The sequence below is a fragment of the Parasteatoda tepidariorum genome, chromosome 4, assembly GCF_982258835.1.
Source record: "Parasteatoda tepidariorum strain Cologne lab strain chromosome 4, Ptep-v5.0, whole genome shotgun sequence".
Taxonomy (NCBI): Eukaryota; Metazoa; Arthropoda; class Arachnida; order Araneae; family Theridiidae; genus Parasteatoda; species Parasteatoda tepidariorum.
Genome location: NC_141758.1, coordinates 44,264,502 through 44,282,614, shown reverse-complemented (window position 1 = coordinate 44,282,614; position 18,113 = coordinate 44,264,502). Strand labels below are relative to the sequence as shown.

Below are 18,113 nucleotides of genomic sequence, written 5' to 3'. Positions count from 1 at the left end.
CAATTTTATTTTAATACTTGAATTTCGAATGTGAATAATCACTTTTAAAGGTGCTTTACTCGCGACTATTGTAGCATTAATTGACACAATTTTCTGAATTTTTTTTTGTCAGATATTTCTCGTTTTTAAGGCCTTTTTCAAAAGTTTTCTTAAATGACGAATGTCATGACACATGAATTACAAATTTGACTAATCACTTTTTGGCACGCTCAATTTGTGACTATGCCATCATAAATCAATGTCATATTATCCTTTTCTCAGCAGTTGTTATAGTCGGATGTCTTACTTACGGCCTAGCAATCTCCACATTTTTTGTAAAATCTCCTTATTTCAAATGCGATATTTTAAATACAATATTATTTGTAACAATGTATTCGGAATCATACGTTTGAGTATTTAAACTTTCATACAAGTATAAATATTTACCATTTGTACATTTGTTATTTAAAAAATGCTTCTCGGTAAGTTTTATGACATAAACAAACACTTAAAAACAACGCATAATACAATTTCAAAAATGAAAGTAAATTTGAACATTTTATGACCTAAAACTTAATTTTTCGTCTATCATTGAATAAAATTTCAAAAACTAATGAATCAGTATTAAAACAAAAATATTTTCTTACACATATTTCAGTCAAACTATTTTTACCTTCAGAATTGTTTGGAAAGTAATCAGTAAACTTATAAAAAAATGTTGGAATTTGTATTTTAGTTTTCAATGGTTCTATAATTAATATTCTGAAAAAATTCAGATAGAGAGCAGTAATGAGATATAATGCATGCACTTTATTTCATTTTATGCAGCTGCTTTTTATAATGGATCAAAATTAATTGTAAGAGTAACCCGTTACCCTTCAAACTTTGGCAAGGCTGTGATTCATTAATTGAATTTTGGTAACGGTTACCCAGGTTCAAAAATAGACACTTGAATAATGAAGTACATGAAACTTTTAACAATCAAAAGTAAATTTTATTATAACTATAACACAATCCCGATCATTTCCAGATGCCTTCATGTGCACTCAAAATTTCAATTTATACACTTTTAAATTTCCAAATGGTTATACTCAAGATAAAACTTTTCGATAAAAGCACTTTTAAATTTCATATGCATAACATTAAATTAATTCACACTAAACGAGGCATTTACGAAATAAAATTACTAGCTCATTCCAAATTTACAAAAACATTTAACTTTAGGTCATTATATTCCTACAACAGATAATTAAAAATAAATATCCAATGCTCATCTTAAAATATGTATCTTAACACCTGATAGAAACAATTTAAAATACGGAATAAAATTCTGTTCTAAAAAGTTACTAAAAAAGGCAAGAAATTAGAGTTTATAAATACAAAGGAACTTGCAGATCACCTTCTGGAACGCCCACCGGGCCTGCAGGTAGACTTGTGGACTAGGAGAACCTCGACCTTCCGACCACCATTCAGCTCTTTAGAAACACTCGATTTCTGCCGAGGAACGCTCACTTCTTGTCAACCGTCTTGAATTTAGCGACACTCCGGCTATCATTTCCAGTCAACTATATGAGGCTTCAGATCAACTTTCTTCCAGGCAACAGCTCATCCGATCAAGGTGGCGTACTTAGTCGCGGTATCCAGGGACTCTTTCCAAATATCAACCTTTCAGCATTTCCGCCTAGATGAACTCATTCCGAGATTCCAGCTAAATCTAAGCTCATTCTCGATGATACCGGCTCAGAACATACTTCTAACAGCCATGATAGATCCTGTCAGCGGTGATGTTTCAACTCAACATTCCATCGGGCACGATCCGCACTCCCGTCGTACTACTTTTTCAGGCACTCCCGTCTTACTACTTTTTCAGGCACTCCCGTCGTACTACCTTTTTCAGGCACTCCCGTCGTACTACTTTTTCAGCCACTCTTCACGCCTCTTATACTTTTCTCAGCAAGGCGGAATAATTCACACTGACCTGTTTACTCGCTCAAAAGTCATCCCGCATCCAGTGGACGTCAGAACAAAAAAAAAAGATCCATAAGAAAAACCAGCTACAAACCCACTAATACACCATAAAAGTGATAATCTAAACCTCCTTAAATGTTAATACAATTTATATCCACAATTTACCCCAAAAATCCCATTTTAAAAGAATAAATAAAAATTTCTCATGAAATATCATCATTTTGATTGCTTTTAAATTTTATCATAGTGGTGCCATCTATTGAAAAATAACCCTTCTTTAAAAAGTATTGATACAAAAAAAAAACTCCAATAAATTCCTATTTATTACACTTTTAGAAATAATTAGTAAGTGTAATAAATGCTTCATTGTAGAAAACATTTGTGAGAATAAAAATAATTATGAAATATGGTTTCCTTAATATTATTGATACAAAGTTTGACTTTCATAGAACAATATTTTCTAATTAATGTTAAATCAATCTTCTCCAAAATTTTTTTTTAATTGATAAAAATTTTTATAAATATAATAAATGAAAATGCATTACAAGGTGAAAAAAAAACCCTTATAGATGATATAAACCCCCATTAATATTAAATCATCAAAAAAAAAAAAAAAAAAAAAAAGAGTACAAGATAATAGCTTTCAGTATTGGTACCAACTTTTTGAAAAAAATATTGGATATCTCAAACTTATAATGACTGCAATATTTTTCATTTATGAGTGATAGCAAAATTTAAAAATAGAGAATTCTGAATAAATAAAAAAGAAAACTAAAAATTTTAGAAAATTAAAAAAGAAAGAAAAGAGGCTTCAGTTTTGTTACTATAAATGAGGTTTGGTTCATAATTCAACGATACTTATTTAAATACTGATCCAAACAATAAATTGTGTAAAATATCTATTTTAAAAGATTATTTTTCTTCAGAAACTTTTCTAATTTTAGAGAATTGCGTAAAATATACAATAATTAGCATAAATTTTTATTAAACTGGAAGACTAGAAGAAACTGGCAAAATCCAGTAGAATTGGCAGCTATGCATGATGTTAACATACATAGAGTGATTAAAAAATACATTAGGTTTGAAAAAAATAAAAATTTCTTAGAAAAAAATTACCAGCTAATTCTTCATTAGTCTTTCTTTGAAGTTCCATGAATTCTTTAGGGTACGTATCCATCCAATTCCAAATTGCCTTTACAACGAATAAGTTTAAACAAATATTAAATACAGGAAATTTTTTTTAAAGAAACAAAAAGTAACAAAAAATACATACTTTTTCTAGACAATTCATCAGAACGACATAAACATTTTTCTTTAAACTCTTAAACTTCTGATTAACCTCTAAAATAAATGGAAAAAAAAAAATTACAATTAAAAATATTAGTTACATAAACCTCAGCAATTAGTTCTTAGATATTAGAAAGGCAAATCTAATTGTATCCTAACATTCAATAATAAAAATTTTAAGTTATTTATATTGCGATTATTTAAATTCTATTTCAATAATATCTGCAAATTCATCCTTTTTAAAAAATGTTTTTTCCCCCTTCTGAATTTAAACATACGTAAACATACATATTTGAACATATGTAATATAAACTGATTTCTAAAAAGAATAATTTTTGACAAATTACCTAGGAATTGCTGACAAACTCGGGATTAAGAAGACAATACTCCAGATCGACACAGTAAATTTTGATACTGGGCATAAAATTAATGATATTAAATAAATAAATATGAAAAAGAAAGAAAACTTATTGCTAATCTAAATATATCAGAATTTCTTAACTTATCAAAATATCTTTTAAAATTTAATTTATGAAAAAAAAATTCAAAAACAGTTTACTCTTTTTAATGCTTTGGTTACAATTTTTTTCTAATATTGAAATAACAATATTAAAAGTAATAACATTCGACTAGAAAATCCTATCTGTTTGAAATATTTATTTGAAATATTACTTATATTTTGTTGGAAAATTAATAAAATTTTAAGACAAAATATGATCCATGTCTAAAATTATGAGAGATAGCAAAGAAAAAAGTGTTGTCCTTTCGTTCTTTAACATATTTTCAGAATATAAATAATTAATGAAACAAAATGGAGTATATTGAGCAAAACTACATTTGAGTTCAGCTTAACAATAAAAAATACTATATTATAGATTAGGAATGAAACATTTGACAAAGAAAGATATGTATATTTATTATATGACAATTTTCTAACAAAATTATTCAAAAATTCTTTTAATGAAATTTTTTATGTTCTTTATAAGATGGCATTGTATAAAATGAAACATTGTAGTAGATAGCAGTTCACAAATAAATAAAAAATAATAGTAATTATTCAATTAAGTATTTATGAAAAAAAGAGACTTTAGAGAAAGCGGCTCTCAGGATGGGCCCGAGAATAAACGAGAACAAAACTAAATATTTGCCCTGTACTAAAACAAGCTGCAATAACACACACTTAGAAATTGAAGAATATAAATTTAAGGTTGTTGACAATTTCGTTTAATTAGGTTCTGTAATCAACAACAGAAACAACATTAAAACAGAAATACAAAAGAGAATCACTAAAGTCAATAAATATTTTAATGAATAATACCATAAAAATACCATTTAAAAAATACCATAAAATCTAATGTAATTTATAGAAAAACAAAAGTTTTACAGTATAAACTTCTTTTAAGATCAATTTTAACATAAGCTTGAGAAAACTGGACCATGTCTGGTAGAGGTGAGGTTATGTTGGGTATTGTGGAGTGAAAAGTGATGAGAAGTATTTTTGGAGGAATTCAAAAAAGTGGTAAGTGGCTTAGAAGAACAAATTTAAAGCTTTATCATATAATGAACTTGACATTATTAACTTCATTAAACGACAAAGAATTAAATGAGCAGGCCATGTTGTCAGAAGACTGTACCACAAAAAGAGTTTTTAATGCCAGACCAGTTGGCACACGAAAAAAAGGCAGGCGAAATTTGACATGGATAGATGGCTTAGAAAAAGACCTTTTGGTCTTAAAAACTAAAAACTAGAAAATGCTAGCAGGAAACAGGTTGACCATGAAAAAACTTCTCGAGAGGACCAAGGCCCATCCTGGGCTGTCGAGTCATTGTTGATGATGACTGGTGAAAGTGTTTTTCACAAATGAATGAAAACTACACTATTCGAGAATAAATAAATATTTTAGTAACAGAAGAAATATCACATAAGTGAAATCTCGAAATTGATAATCATTGGTTTCAATATGAAATAAATTAACACTAAGGATTTACAGGTCTTTTAACATACATATAAAAATTCAATACTGCTATAAGGAAAAAAAAAATAGTAACATGGAAAAAAATTTACAATTATGCAATTGTTATATCAATAAAATAATTATTATAGCCATTTATAAATGACATACCATTTAAAAGTTTTATTAAACGAGTCACATCTAAATTGATATGCTGGATAAGCTCTATGTCAATGAAATCAGGGTTTTCTTCATTGGTAATCGATAGTTCTTGCAGTCTGAAGAATAAATAAATTAACACAAGTCATAACAAGTCAACATTAATAAATCCATATAAAAATAATGAGTAATGAAAGTAGTGGTAGCATTGATAAATTGAATTTATATAACACTGCCAAACTCTACTGTTATTATTGTATTTTGAATGATATTTTAGCTGCTTCCTTGACAATATGTGAGGTAAGTACTTCATTTACGTCACACTAGAGCTGCACAATAGGTTATTGGAAATGGTCTGGGAAACAATTTTTGAAACTTAAGTCTTTAAACTCATATTTGTCTACTTACTTTTTGTCTAAAAATGAATTCAATTTTTTTTATATACGACTAGAAAGGCATTTTAGCTTTTTCTTTTTTTTCGCAATACAAAATTATGATCTTTTCTTAATAATCTTCAAGCTAATTTTCATGTTTTTACCTTTTATCAGATGTGTCCTACGTAACATAATATCGTTACAATTATTAAAAAAAATAGTTGGAAATAATAAAAACCTTTAATAGCAGTGCTCACCCGAAGTTGTTTAAGAAGAACATTTACAAACTGCACTTTTCTGAATAGTTATTCAATGTATATTATTTTAATATATAGAACAAATATTATTAATAATTTTTACACTCAGTTTATTTTTTAGTAGCAACTTTATTATAATTAAGTAAAGGAGTCCTTCATTAATGAACACAAAATTGTATAAATTTAAAACATTAAATGAAAATATAATCAGTTGCCAAAAAAAAAAAAAATCTTAAACAAAGTCTTTTAGAAAATGTGAACATTATGATTTTAATTCAGATATTTTATAAGCACATTAATCATGAATAATACTAATTTAAAAAAAGAGATTAACTATATATCAGAAAACAAAGTTATTTTTTATTATCTTACCTTGCAGATATGCGACTAAAAACAGCATTGAAATTGTTTAAACTCAGAGAAAAAAGAACTTTGGAAGCAAGATTCTTTAATTGGACTATCATATGGTTTTCACTTGGCACATCAATAAACTGAAATAGTTAAAAATTAAATAAATGTTTACTTCAAAAATTAACTATTAGGAAAAATAGCAAGGCACTATAATTGTAAACTACTGAAATAAAATTTCAGGTAATTTCTGTACACTTTGTTAAAAAATATGTTTGAATAGCGAAAATATAATAGTATATAAAATTTTTCTAGAATTTACATACATTTTAAAGATGTTTTATTTTACCACAAACAATATATACATGTTTCTCGCCTTTTTGATTACAAAAGTACATAATTTAGATTAAAAATATATTTTACAAAACTAAAACTTCTTGTACAAAAAATTTTATATGTTTGAGATACATTAGATCAATAGCATTCTAATATTTTTACAAAGCTAATTGCATAATTTCTTTATTTATTAAGCAATATAACATAAATTTTAATGATTCACTTATTGAAAACATTCTTAGATAAAACATTAGTCATTTGTGTAATCAAAGCGTCAATTTGTTATATTATCTTTTCTGCAAAAGCTATGAAAGATAGTTTTGGTCTAATCAGTGAATGCTATAAAAAAATTCATTACATTGCTTTTGTTTTTATACTTTTATTCGTTGCTCCTAGACATCGACAGTAAGCTATCTTTAAAATATTTATTCAGAGCAAATTAAGGAAAACTAATCACAACTTTTGGTCCCCTTTATCTCTTTCAGTAATATAATTTATTCATAAAAATTTTAAATTATGTAAATTTAGATCAAAATTCATCTAATGTTAGATAATTTTTTAAATAATTTACAGTAAACAAAATCAATTATGTCTTTGTCTATATGAAGATTACATAAAACATTAAAGTTAAACAAAAATCATTACAATTTGATCAGGATGAGAAAAAATTAGGAATTCTCCCCCCTTCCAAATGAATCAAACAATTGATTTGATTTAAAACAGTTTTTTCTTTCTTTTTGTAGCAACTAGATAAACAGAATGTAGAGTTTAATGAACCTATTGCTGGAATTCGCTACATTACATTATGTAATTGGTATTATGAAATCTGAGTAAGCTGAACAAGCAGTGTCATTAATTATGTTTGATGCTACAAAGAAACATCACTGAGACATCTCAAGGTTGTGATACATGTGTTTATTTAAGGAAATTATACCTATGATGTAATTTTATTAATAATAAAATTGGTCCTCTTCTTTTTGAATGCCTTGATATAAAGAGAGTTATGTAACTAATTATTCTTACAAATGACTCACCACAATATTAATTTAAAATTACACATTAATTCTTTTTAAATTTATATAACTTTAATTAGATTTTTAACTGTGATTATATTATTAAAATAATAATGATAAATAAATGTTCAAATGATATAAAACACATAGTTAAATTAAGGCAAACGAAATTTTAATTCATCAGTTAAATAATATTAGGTGTAGAGCAAAATGATTAATATCTGAACACATTAAATAAAATAAACCGAAATATTCAAAATTACTTTGAGCAGAACAGTTATTTATTATTTAATAGACTGATTACACATTTAGCAAGTTTTGTAAACAGTAGTATTTGCAAAAACAAAATTATATAAATAAAAACCCAGTTGATAGTATTTAAGAAATGAAATATCAGCAAAATGCTCTTTCTTCACCATTAAACATATATAATTTTTTTATTCAAACTTTTTCAATAATTTTTTGTAAAATTTAAAGAAAGATTTGATGTTTGCTGCTCCGGAATGTTAAATTTGAGTTTTCATATAGACATTCTTTTAGTGAGGTCTTGACAAATAATCAGATACACTATTCTATTGCAGGCCTTGAAATAGAATTATCCTTTCCAGAAATTATTATTATTTTTTTTTTTCAATTTAAAACACACAAAATAATTGTTCCTAAAGTATTGCCCAACATGAACTATCCTTTTGCTACTTTTTGAATATTGATAATATTAGCAAAAATTTTTTATAATATATGCAGAGCATCATTTTCTAGTCCAGTACATATACTTTTGACACTCCAATATCATTTACTATACTTTAAAAAAATATAATTACATTCCTCTAACTTTTGAATGTTATTTAGATAAAACATTTAAACTTAATATAAGTCTAACAAAAAATTATAACTTTAAAATCATTTAATCATGTATCTATATTAAAATATTTTTGATTCTACTCAAAATGATATTTTTCACAAAATTTGAAGTGGCCAATAATATCATTTTAACCATTTTGTTTCAAACTAATGATCAAACTATTTGAATTCAAAATCTAATAATAATAAAAACCACATACCTGGCATAGTTCTCTAAGCAGAGATTTAACATTCATAGCTTCATCATATCTAGAAGTTTCTTTAGGTTGCTATAATAAATAAATTAAATCATGATTTATATACATTAAATCATCAGTACAGTATTAAGCATGATAAAATTTTTGTTTTTAGAGGAAACAGATTAAAGTCAGTAGAAAGCAACAAATTTTAAGGTTCATAATAAAATTCATCAATTATTTGATATTAACTACTTTCCTTAAAAGTCAAATGAAAAGTCACTTTAAAATTTGAAATACATTTTTCTGACTTCTGAATCCAATCAGTTGTCGTTTTGCATGTTTTTTTTGATCGTCATGTCTTTTTGACGCCTTCTCTGGTTTGACAGCTTTGAATTTCAGTTAGTCAATTCCCCCCCCCCCCATATAAGACGTGTTTTTCATTAGTTGCAGCTACAAGTAAATGATGCCGGGTATCGTTCTAAAGATAAATAGTTTTCTTAACTTTTTTTTATTACTAATTTAAAATCTGACGTAACATAAATTTAAAAACTAATTACGATAGAAATTTCAATGTTAATCTAAATGTAACTAATTTTTTTATTCCACGTGGCATTCAAGTTAACACGTTTTCTTGTAATTATTTTTTTTATTTCGCATCTCTGCTCCTAGTATGTTGTATATTGTTTTTTCAATGTATCAATTAATGGTATATAAAAATATTTTATAATTCTACGTGAATGGTTAAGCTAAAAGAGATGCATACACACTTTTGTATTCTTGGCCATGTGGCACACAGATTTGTTTTTCACTAGTAGTAACATAAATAAATAACCATTAGTTTATTAATTGTTCCTATTTCCACCCATGTGCTTGTAAATTACTTATTTTAATTAATATTTTACAAATTGTTTCATGAATAATGTTGCAACAAATTCATATACTTAAATATATGCTTCAAAACCTAACAGGACATGAGTTTGGTTCATTACTAATTCAGTAAAAATATTTTAAATGTTAAATAATTTAAATTCCAAATGAATGAAATTATTTTTCGTTAATTTAACATAATAGATGTTAGTAGATTAAAGTTATAGCCGAGTGCCTTTATCTGATACACATAATTTTGATTGACAGGATAACTTTCAAGTTTTTTTAAATTGTAATTCTCATTAGTTTAAGTAAATACAACACAATATCAAGTTGTGTTTTATCTATTAATTTTCTGTTCATTTAATTTGGTTCGGATAGGAGGCAACTTAACATAACACAGAGAAAAAAGACTTATAGAGGATTACTTCAAGAAGAAATATATTTTGGAGCTAAGTCTGTACTACATTTAATTACATATATTATCATAATAGTTTTGTCTATTCTTAAAGTAAATAAACATAAAATCAATCACAGCTTTGAAAAATAATTGCGTCAATTAGGAAATTAGTTAGAAACTATGAAATATTTAAATAGATATATAAGTTTTGTATACTTACCCCACTTAAGCACCTTTCTAAAGTATCTAATACAATCAATTGAGATTCATAAAAATTTTTCTCAAATTCTGGCTGAAATTGTGCATGTTGCCTCTGAAAGAATAAAAAAATCTTTTGTTAGAAGATATTTTTCTTTATCCTTTTTTATTTTGCCACAGCAGATGATATTGAGCGCAAATACGAACTTATTGAGTGATAGTAAATTCAACAGTTTTATTTTTTATTTTTATGTGACTTTTTTTTTCTTTTAAAAAAAGTAGATAAACAGATAAAATAACAGAAATTGCTTGTGGCAGTGAAATGAAAAAGTATCAATTTTTTTATACCTAAATTTTAAAGGGAGAAAAAATCATAAATATAATGAAGTGGAATTTCTTTGTGATGAATTATATTGACATTGTATTGAACTTCAATAGAATATGAGAAAAAAAAGTTAAAGTGAAAACTTCAACAGAAAAATAAAAGGTAATTATTTCTTAATAAAAATTTTTTTCCAAGGATATATTAGAAGTTTAACTATAAGGAACTTGAAATTCATAAGTTCAACTAACATAAAACATTTGTGAAAGTAGATACACAAATATTGGATGATGCCAATCAGAAGTGATTATTGAAGTTTTGTATAATTATGAAAAATTTACAAGTTGAAAAGGATCACAAATAAAATTTTAATAAACAAAGGTGAGCTTATGAAGAAGATTTATTAAAGTGCATTACATTTCGAAACTTGTTTACAATACGTTTGTCAATGTGATTGTAATTACATTTTGGCAAATACTATAATACTAATATATTCCAGAAAAATATGAAAAGAATGTGATTACGGTTCATTTACATTGCACTAGAGCTACAATATAATTACGGAGATCATTGTAGAGTTTTCTGGTATAATTAACGTTTTTCCCCTAATTTTAACCAGCAAAAGTATTTTTAAAAAAAACTTCCTTCTATAAAACAGATTTTACAAACAATGTATGATGATTTTAAGTACAGTACAGAACCCGTTAGCCGGAAATCAGAAAACCGGAAAACCAAAAAACCGGAACAAAATTCGATAAAATTTTCTCGCCATTCTTAAAAAAAAATTTTTTTTTACTCATAAGATTTTACGATTTTTCTTTCTTTTTTTAAAGATGTTTACTTTACCATCATTTTGGAAATACTCATTAGTGCATTGCTTCATCGTTTTTTCTTACTTTTAAGATTATTTTAAATTTTTTTTTTCTTAGTTGGGTTTAACAATAAAAAAACACCTTTTTGTAGCGATTCAGAAAACTGGAAAAATCGGTTATCTGGAATAGCGATGGTCCCGACCGTTCCGGATAATCGGTTCTCTACTGTAGTTACAAAACATTATAATCTTTTCCTATTTCTACAAACAATATTTAACACTCAATATATAAAGCAACAATCTTTAATGCTCGTTGAAGTAGAAAATTTGAATTACTAAGAAAACATTTTCAGTTAAAAATAAGAAAACACTATTAAAATTTCAGAATTAAGTTTCACCAATAAATAGTTAGCTCACAAAGAAAATTTGCTAGAGTGTCAACATTCAGATTTCACCTCTCGAACACATATTTTTCCAATGAATAACATGAGAAGTTAATTTTTTGTTGAAACCAAATCAATTGGTTGAAAAAATTGATTAAATTTTGGTTGCAATGCCATGAAGATTAATTACTTTTACATTTTCTTATTAGGTAATATAGATACATTCGATTTAAATTTTTCAGGGAATAAAACTTTTGTGTTAGAAATTTTACTTTACATTGCAAGATAATAATTACATTAAAAATTTTTAAAACTTACCATTTCATTTACACTGTGAAGAATTTTCGTTAAACCAGTAATCACTAATGAAAATCTATATTTACTGATGTTTATGAGGCTTTCTTTGTTCTGTTCTACATTAATACGTGAATGTGTTGTTTGAGGGCCACTTCTGCATGGGAGCTAGAAAAATATACACCAGTTCAACTTGTAAATAAAAATATTATTACAACATAAACCTAAATATTTTATTATCTTCTTAGCAATGCTTTTGTATTCAGATGTTCCACATAGTTCAAATGTATTTTATTATAATTAAAAAAAAAAAAAATTATCAGTCAACAAGGCGCACTGCCAAAATATTTTAAAGATAAGCTAACTTCAATCAGACCTAGGTTGCAAATAATTCAAGTTTTTTGTTTTAAAAAAAAACCCAAGTTGTTTTTTCTTTTTCGTTCAGGGTTCTTTTATACATTTTCTGGGTTTGACAAATTATTCAGATTTCTTTTGTTACATAATTAATTTGAAGATTAAAACAAAATTTAAACAGTAATCAGTAAACAAAATTAAAGGAAAAATATTTAAAATTTGCAATAGAACTTATTGATTAGTTTAACAAAATTTTCAAATATTAAATTAAATTATCTCTTTAAAATTCTATAATTTTGTTCACAAAATAAGTAATTGTTAACAGGTTTTGTAAGTGGAGAATTAAACATAATGCAGAGTTCTCCATAATCCTTTTTTGAAGGCTGCTTGCTCTTTGATCCCCAAAAATGCACCCCCCTTTATAAAAATAAGCCAACATCCCTTATTCATACTCTGCATTGTAAAATTTGCATGCATTTTGAAAAAAAAAAAAAAAAAAAAAAAATTACTTTTTAAATAATAATCATACATTGGTAAAATTATATGAGTTTATAGGTTTAATTCTGATTATTATTACAAGCATTCACTTTGTAGGATTATTCTCAACTGGTTAAATTTGTATAAGTACCTTTTTCCGGGGGTGGGTAGGGGTAGTAATAAATTTTTAAGTGATTTTAAATTTAAAAACTACTTTTTAAATGAATAACTTTTTTTCTTCAAAAAAATGCACCTTTAACTATTTAATTTTTCATAACAATAAGTTTAAATTATAGAAAAAAGTTTTGAAGTTGTTTATCAACCAAACTTTTTACGTAAGTTTACTTATTCGAAAAGTAAAAAATATATATATATAACGTCGTTGCCGAGTGGAAGGATTAAAACAGGTCATAGGTCGGGAAGGAGGGTACAAAATTTATTTATTAATTATTAGACAAGAGCAGTCATGAGAATGAGTGAAAGTGCACACGAAAAGTTGCGCTCCTTGGTTATATGTTAGGGAAAATCTTGCAAAGTAAAATCCGTAAAATGTCTTAATTTAGGGAAAGAGGGAAATCTTAGTAGTTGCTATTGGTTTATGAGATAGATCGAACGTTTCCCACACAAGAGCAAAGGGAAAAATGTCCTGCTCTTAATTAAATGCATACTTGAGCCAAAAATAGATTTAAGAACAGGATGTGGCTTTTAAAAGTGTGAGAAAGTATTTCAAATAGAATAATTAATTAGGAAGAAGTTTTATAGCAAAGAAACTAACATAAAAAGATTAATTGAAGCTTTTTATGTTACATCCCCCTTCGCCAAAATTGTTTAATTAGAATCCAAAAATTTTAAAATTATCCATTTGCAAAATCTTCCCTATGGTAGAAGTACAAATAAAATAATCAAATTTGTAATGGTAACAATATATAAAAGTAATATAAATTATAAAACATTTACATATGTTCTCACTGTAAAAATTTTAACACAATTAAAAATCTGTAGTAGCATCATCAGCAAATTCAAAATTTTCATTTTCAACAGTTTTTTTGACTTAACAATTTTTTCAGTTTCAAAAGTATTTTGTTTAAAGATCACATTACAGTTTTTTCACTATAAGAAGTATTCTTTATAACCAATTTATGTTATCTCTTCAGTCATGATGACAAAAATTTATAAACATTTGTTAAAAATGTGCAAGTTAAAATGTAAAACACAAAATGCAAAAAACAGTTTTACAGGAAAAATTTCAATCTGAAATTAGATTTGAGTTTTGTTTACCTTGTTTGAAAACAAAAATGACACAGTGGTTGTTATTCTGAAGTCCAAGATTTCAATATTGTCTTTATTTCACTTTATTTGTTATTTACCTTTAATATTTATCACTTTAATAGCTAAATATCCGGAAAAAAATTTTTTTTTTTTTCTTTATGTCCAAAATTTGCTTTCTGTAACATATTTTCTTTTCCTTTTCTCTTTTATTTTTCGTTTCTTTCTATTTCCTCTACTTTCTTTATATTTATTTATTTGTATTTTTATTTTCTTTCTTGGTATTTTTATTGCAATTATTAACCCGGATTTCAGGAAATATGTGTACAGACAAATTGCTTTTATAATCAGAAAAGGTGATCAGTCTTCTCAGATTTTACATTACAACCCGTTTAACACAATTTATCGCTAATTGAAATCCAAAACAAACTTTCAAATTCAATATGGTATTAAGGTAAATCAGTTTTTAATTTTTGACTGATCTAGCTATTTTCCTTATTTTTAATCTGAAGTGCAAGTTTGGTTTATTTGCAAATTACCTTTTATTTTTTTTTTCATTTATATCTTTCATTTTTTCTTTTTGGACATAATTTTTTTTTTTTTTTTTTTTAATTTTAGCTCGGATATTTTTTTAAAGTAATTTTTGTGCAGAGATCTTAATTGATAATTTAATTTGTCACAATTAGGAAATTCAAATATTTTATTTCTATTTCTTACGTGTTTTTGAAGTGAATTTGGTTACTAATACTTTTCAATTTTTGTTTGATCATTTTCCTATCTTTATGTTGTTTGTCTATGGAAATATCTAAGCTAGAATTTAGCTATGAACTAATTACCAACATTGGACTTACGCATTAATGTCTGATCGTACTTCAATTTAAATTCTAAAAACAAATATTTTATTCATTTTTCCAAATTTTTCGATTAGTTTTGACATTTCTTGATTTAATTTTTGCCACACCGAAATTGCATTCACATATCTAAATTAAATTTCTACAATTACTGCAGTTGCATTATGAAGAGAAAAAAAAATTTAAATGGCATTTTCATTTAAATCCTAATCACTGTAAAACAAAAATATAATTTCTACTACTCAAAAAATCATAGAAGCTGTAACACATAAAACAATATGAAAATAATTTCTCGAAACACTTTTCAATCAAATAAATCAATTAACTGAAAATAAAAATTTAAAGAAATAAAAATTTCAACAGTAAATACGATTAAAATATAAAAAGTAGTTTCACTTTGAAACATCAAATATGGGAAAAAATTAAAATCATAATCATTTAAGAAATTGTTTTATGAGAATTGTAAAAAAAAATTAACTCAAAGGATACTTGAAAAAGTTCGAATTAGTCCAAGATATTTTGAAAATCACAACATCAGAGATGAGAGTGCGTTAAATTCCGTGAACACAATTCCAAAATCAAAGACGAGAGCTGCTAGGGAAAAAATTTGTTTCTTCGTTAAGATGAATCGTAAATTAACACCAATAGTGACGGAGAAATTGAAGCTTATTTTTCTTTTGAATGTCGAACATCTAAGGAGACCATCGTAAATTATTCCGGGGTGTGAAAACAATTCATCGACGATAAGATCCAGCTCAGCACTTAAGAGTGGTAAAATCAACGCTTTCTCAAAGGGATAGGGTTTCAATAAAAACATTTTAATTATCAGGAGTTCGATGCAGTTATTCTTTTTAGTCCAAGGAAGGAAATTGAAGCTCAGCTTTCTAGTAGTCTCAGGAACGTAGACAAAATATGCAGCATAGACATATGGAAAACCGATAATCGTTTTGTTCCACTGTGCGTAGGTATCATTTATAATAAACAAAAAGTTTTGAAGAGTTTATTTTTTTGATGAAGATATTGGGTGAATTAATTATTGCCATAAGTTGAAGAAGAATTTGACTGCTTATTTACCAAATGTCCATTTGAAAAAATGATTTGAAGTTATTCCATATTTTTGATGTACCCTCTTCCTTGATTTATTTATTTTCAAATGAGATATTTAATATCTTTAATGTACCGTACGAACTGTACCCCTTCCCGACCGTTCAATCCTGTCGACTTATAACGTCGTTGCCGAGTGGAAGGATTAAAACAGGTCATAGGTCGGGAAGGAGGGTACAAAATTTATTTATTAATTATTAGACAAGAGCAGTCATGAGAATGAGTGAAAGTGCACACGAAAAGTTGCGCTCCTTGGTTATATGTTAGGGAAAATCTTGCAAAGTAAAATCCGTAAAATGTCTTAATTTAGGGAAAGAGGGAAATCTTAGTAGTTGCTATTGGTTTATGAGATAGATCGAACGTTTCCCACACAAGAGCAAAGGGAAAAATGTCCTGCTCTTAATTAAATGCATACTTGAGCCAAAAATAGATTTAAGAACAGGATGTGGCTTTTAAAAGTGTGAGAAAGTATTTCAAATAGAATAATTAATTAGGAAGAAGTTTTATAGCAAAGAAACTAACATAAAAAGATTAATTGAAGCTTTTTATGTTACATATATATATGCACAGAGATTACATTTTAGCATGCCTTCAATTACTTTTATTAATTAAAATTTTTTCTTTTACTTTGATAATTAGAATTACTTTTTTGCAATGAACACATAAAATAGTATAAGAGGTTAATTCAAAAATTGCTGAGGATAAAATTTGTTCTTACATAGTATTACAAATTTTGGTAAATTTTTATAGTGTTAAGTGAGTGCTCTCTCAAAACTCAATATGTCCTTTATAGAGAGGAAGCACCTTGCTCTTTTTTATTCTAAGGGAGAACTCTGTGTAATGTAATTAACTTTACTTCAATAATCAATCCTTAAGGAATGCCTTTTCTATTAGCACCCGTAAACACATTATTCAAGATGATGACAAAAAATTTCTCATATAGTGAAAGATAAACATGTGATGATATAACTTGAATTTCGCATTCTAAGACATTTCAATAAATTTTGATTAAATTAATAATGAAAAAAGAGAAAAGAATTGTTAGCAACTTCTTCTAAAAACTGTGTTAAGTAAACATATAATCTTATTCTAATCTAAAATGTTTCAACTGCAAATACTAATAGAAAATTGCATAAGAAATCATCATAGAACATCTCAGTAAAATATAAATACACTTAAAATTATTGGACACTATATTAAGACAGTAAGACAATTAATTTATTCAAAACTGAGTAATAACATTGAAAAGTGCGGCAAATTTTGGAAGCAATTACTATGATACATTCACTAACTTTTAAAGGCTTTCTTATTTGTATCTAGTGTTTGAAAACTTTAAGAGCTTAAAATGAAAATCTCATAAAAAAAAAAAAAAAAAGGATTGAGTTAAATCTTTTTTAATGTTTACACTTTTCAAACCATATTGGAGAAAGTCAGTGAAAGGTCCATTTTTATAAACCGAAGTTTATAAAAGAGTTAATAAACAATCCCATCACCTCGTAAAATGGTCCTCAATTAAGTGATCAATATTCCACCTGTTATGAACATTATGGTGATATCATTAAATAAATAATAAAAAGAAACAAGTACAAAAGGAAAAGACATATATTAAACAAATAATTTTAAACATATAGGCTTGTAAATGAAAAAATATTTATTGGTAAGCTTAGCAATAATTTGCTATTAGCATTATTTAAATAATGTGACACTTCCTGAGCCGCTAAAAGACAAGACTCGTAGAATTAAAACAATGCTCGTTAAATTAAAATGTAAACTAATTACTTGTTCTTCAAAACGGGTCATTAACGAATTAACCCATTCTACGGGTTTTTGCGTACCCATTGTATGAATATTGTATTGTATTTATAAGTTTGGTTAGGTTAGGTTGGGTTATGATGAGCGAATTTCGTGCATTTAGCATCCGCAACATTGGTTTTTAGCTTACATATAAAAATATTGACACAAGTCAAAATCTGAATGATTAAACAGCAGTTATTATTAATTATTTTAAAAATTTATGAATATCTGCTTGACAATTTTTAAAATATTATATAAAAATAATATTTAAATAGAAAA

At 26.3% G+C, this 18,113-nt stretch overlaps 1 protein-coding gene across 4 annotated transcripts in view; it reads right to left on the bottom strand.

The window, feature by feature from the left end:
• Nf1 (neurofibromin 1) overlaps positions 1–17,956 on the bottom strand; it is a 102,228-nt gene extending 84,272 nt beyond the window's left edge. For all 4 annotated transcript variants that reach the window (XM_016054481.3, XM_016054483.3, XM_016054484.3 and 1 more), the window contains exons 1-8: positions 17,820–17,956; positions 12,013–12,156; positions 10,201–10,293; positions 8,735–8,803; positions 6,349–6,467; positions 5,358–5,464; positions 3,221–3,288; positions 3,064–3,139 (exon numbers count right to left, since the gene is read on the bottom strand). In XM_016054481.3, the coding sequence (XP_015909967.2) occupies positions 3,064–3,139; positions 3,221–3,288; positions 5,358–5,464; positions 6,349–6,467; positions 8,735–8,803; positions 10,201–10,293; positions 12,013–12,156; positions 17,820–17,879 (736 nt within the window). In that variant the 5' untranslated portion in view covers positions 17,880–17,956. The remainder of the gene's footprint in view (positions 1–3,063; positions 3,140–3,220; positions 3,289–5,357; positions 5,465–6,348; positions 6,468–8,734; positions 8,804–10,200; positions 10,294–12,012; positions 12,157–17,819) is intronic.
• Between the last annotated feature and the right edge of the window lie 157 nt (positions 17,957–18,113).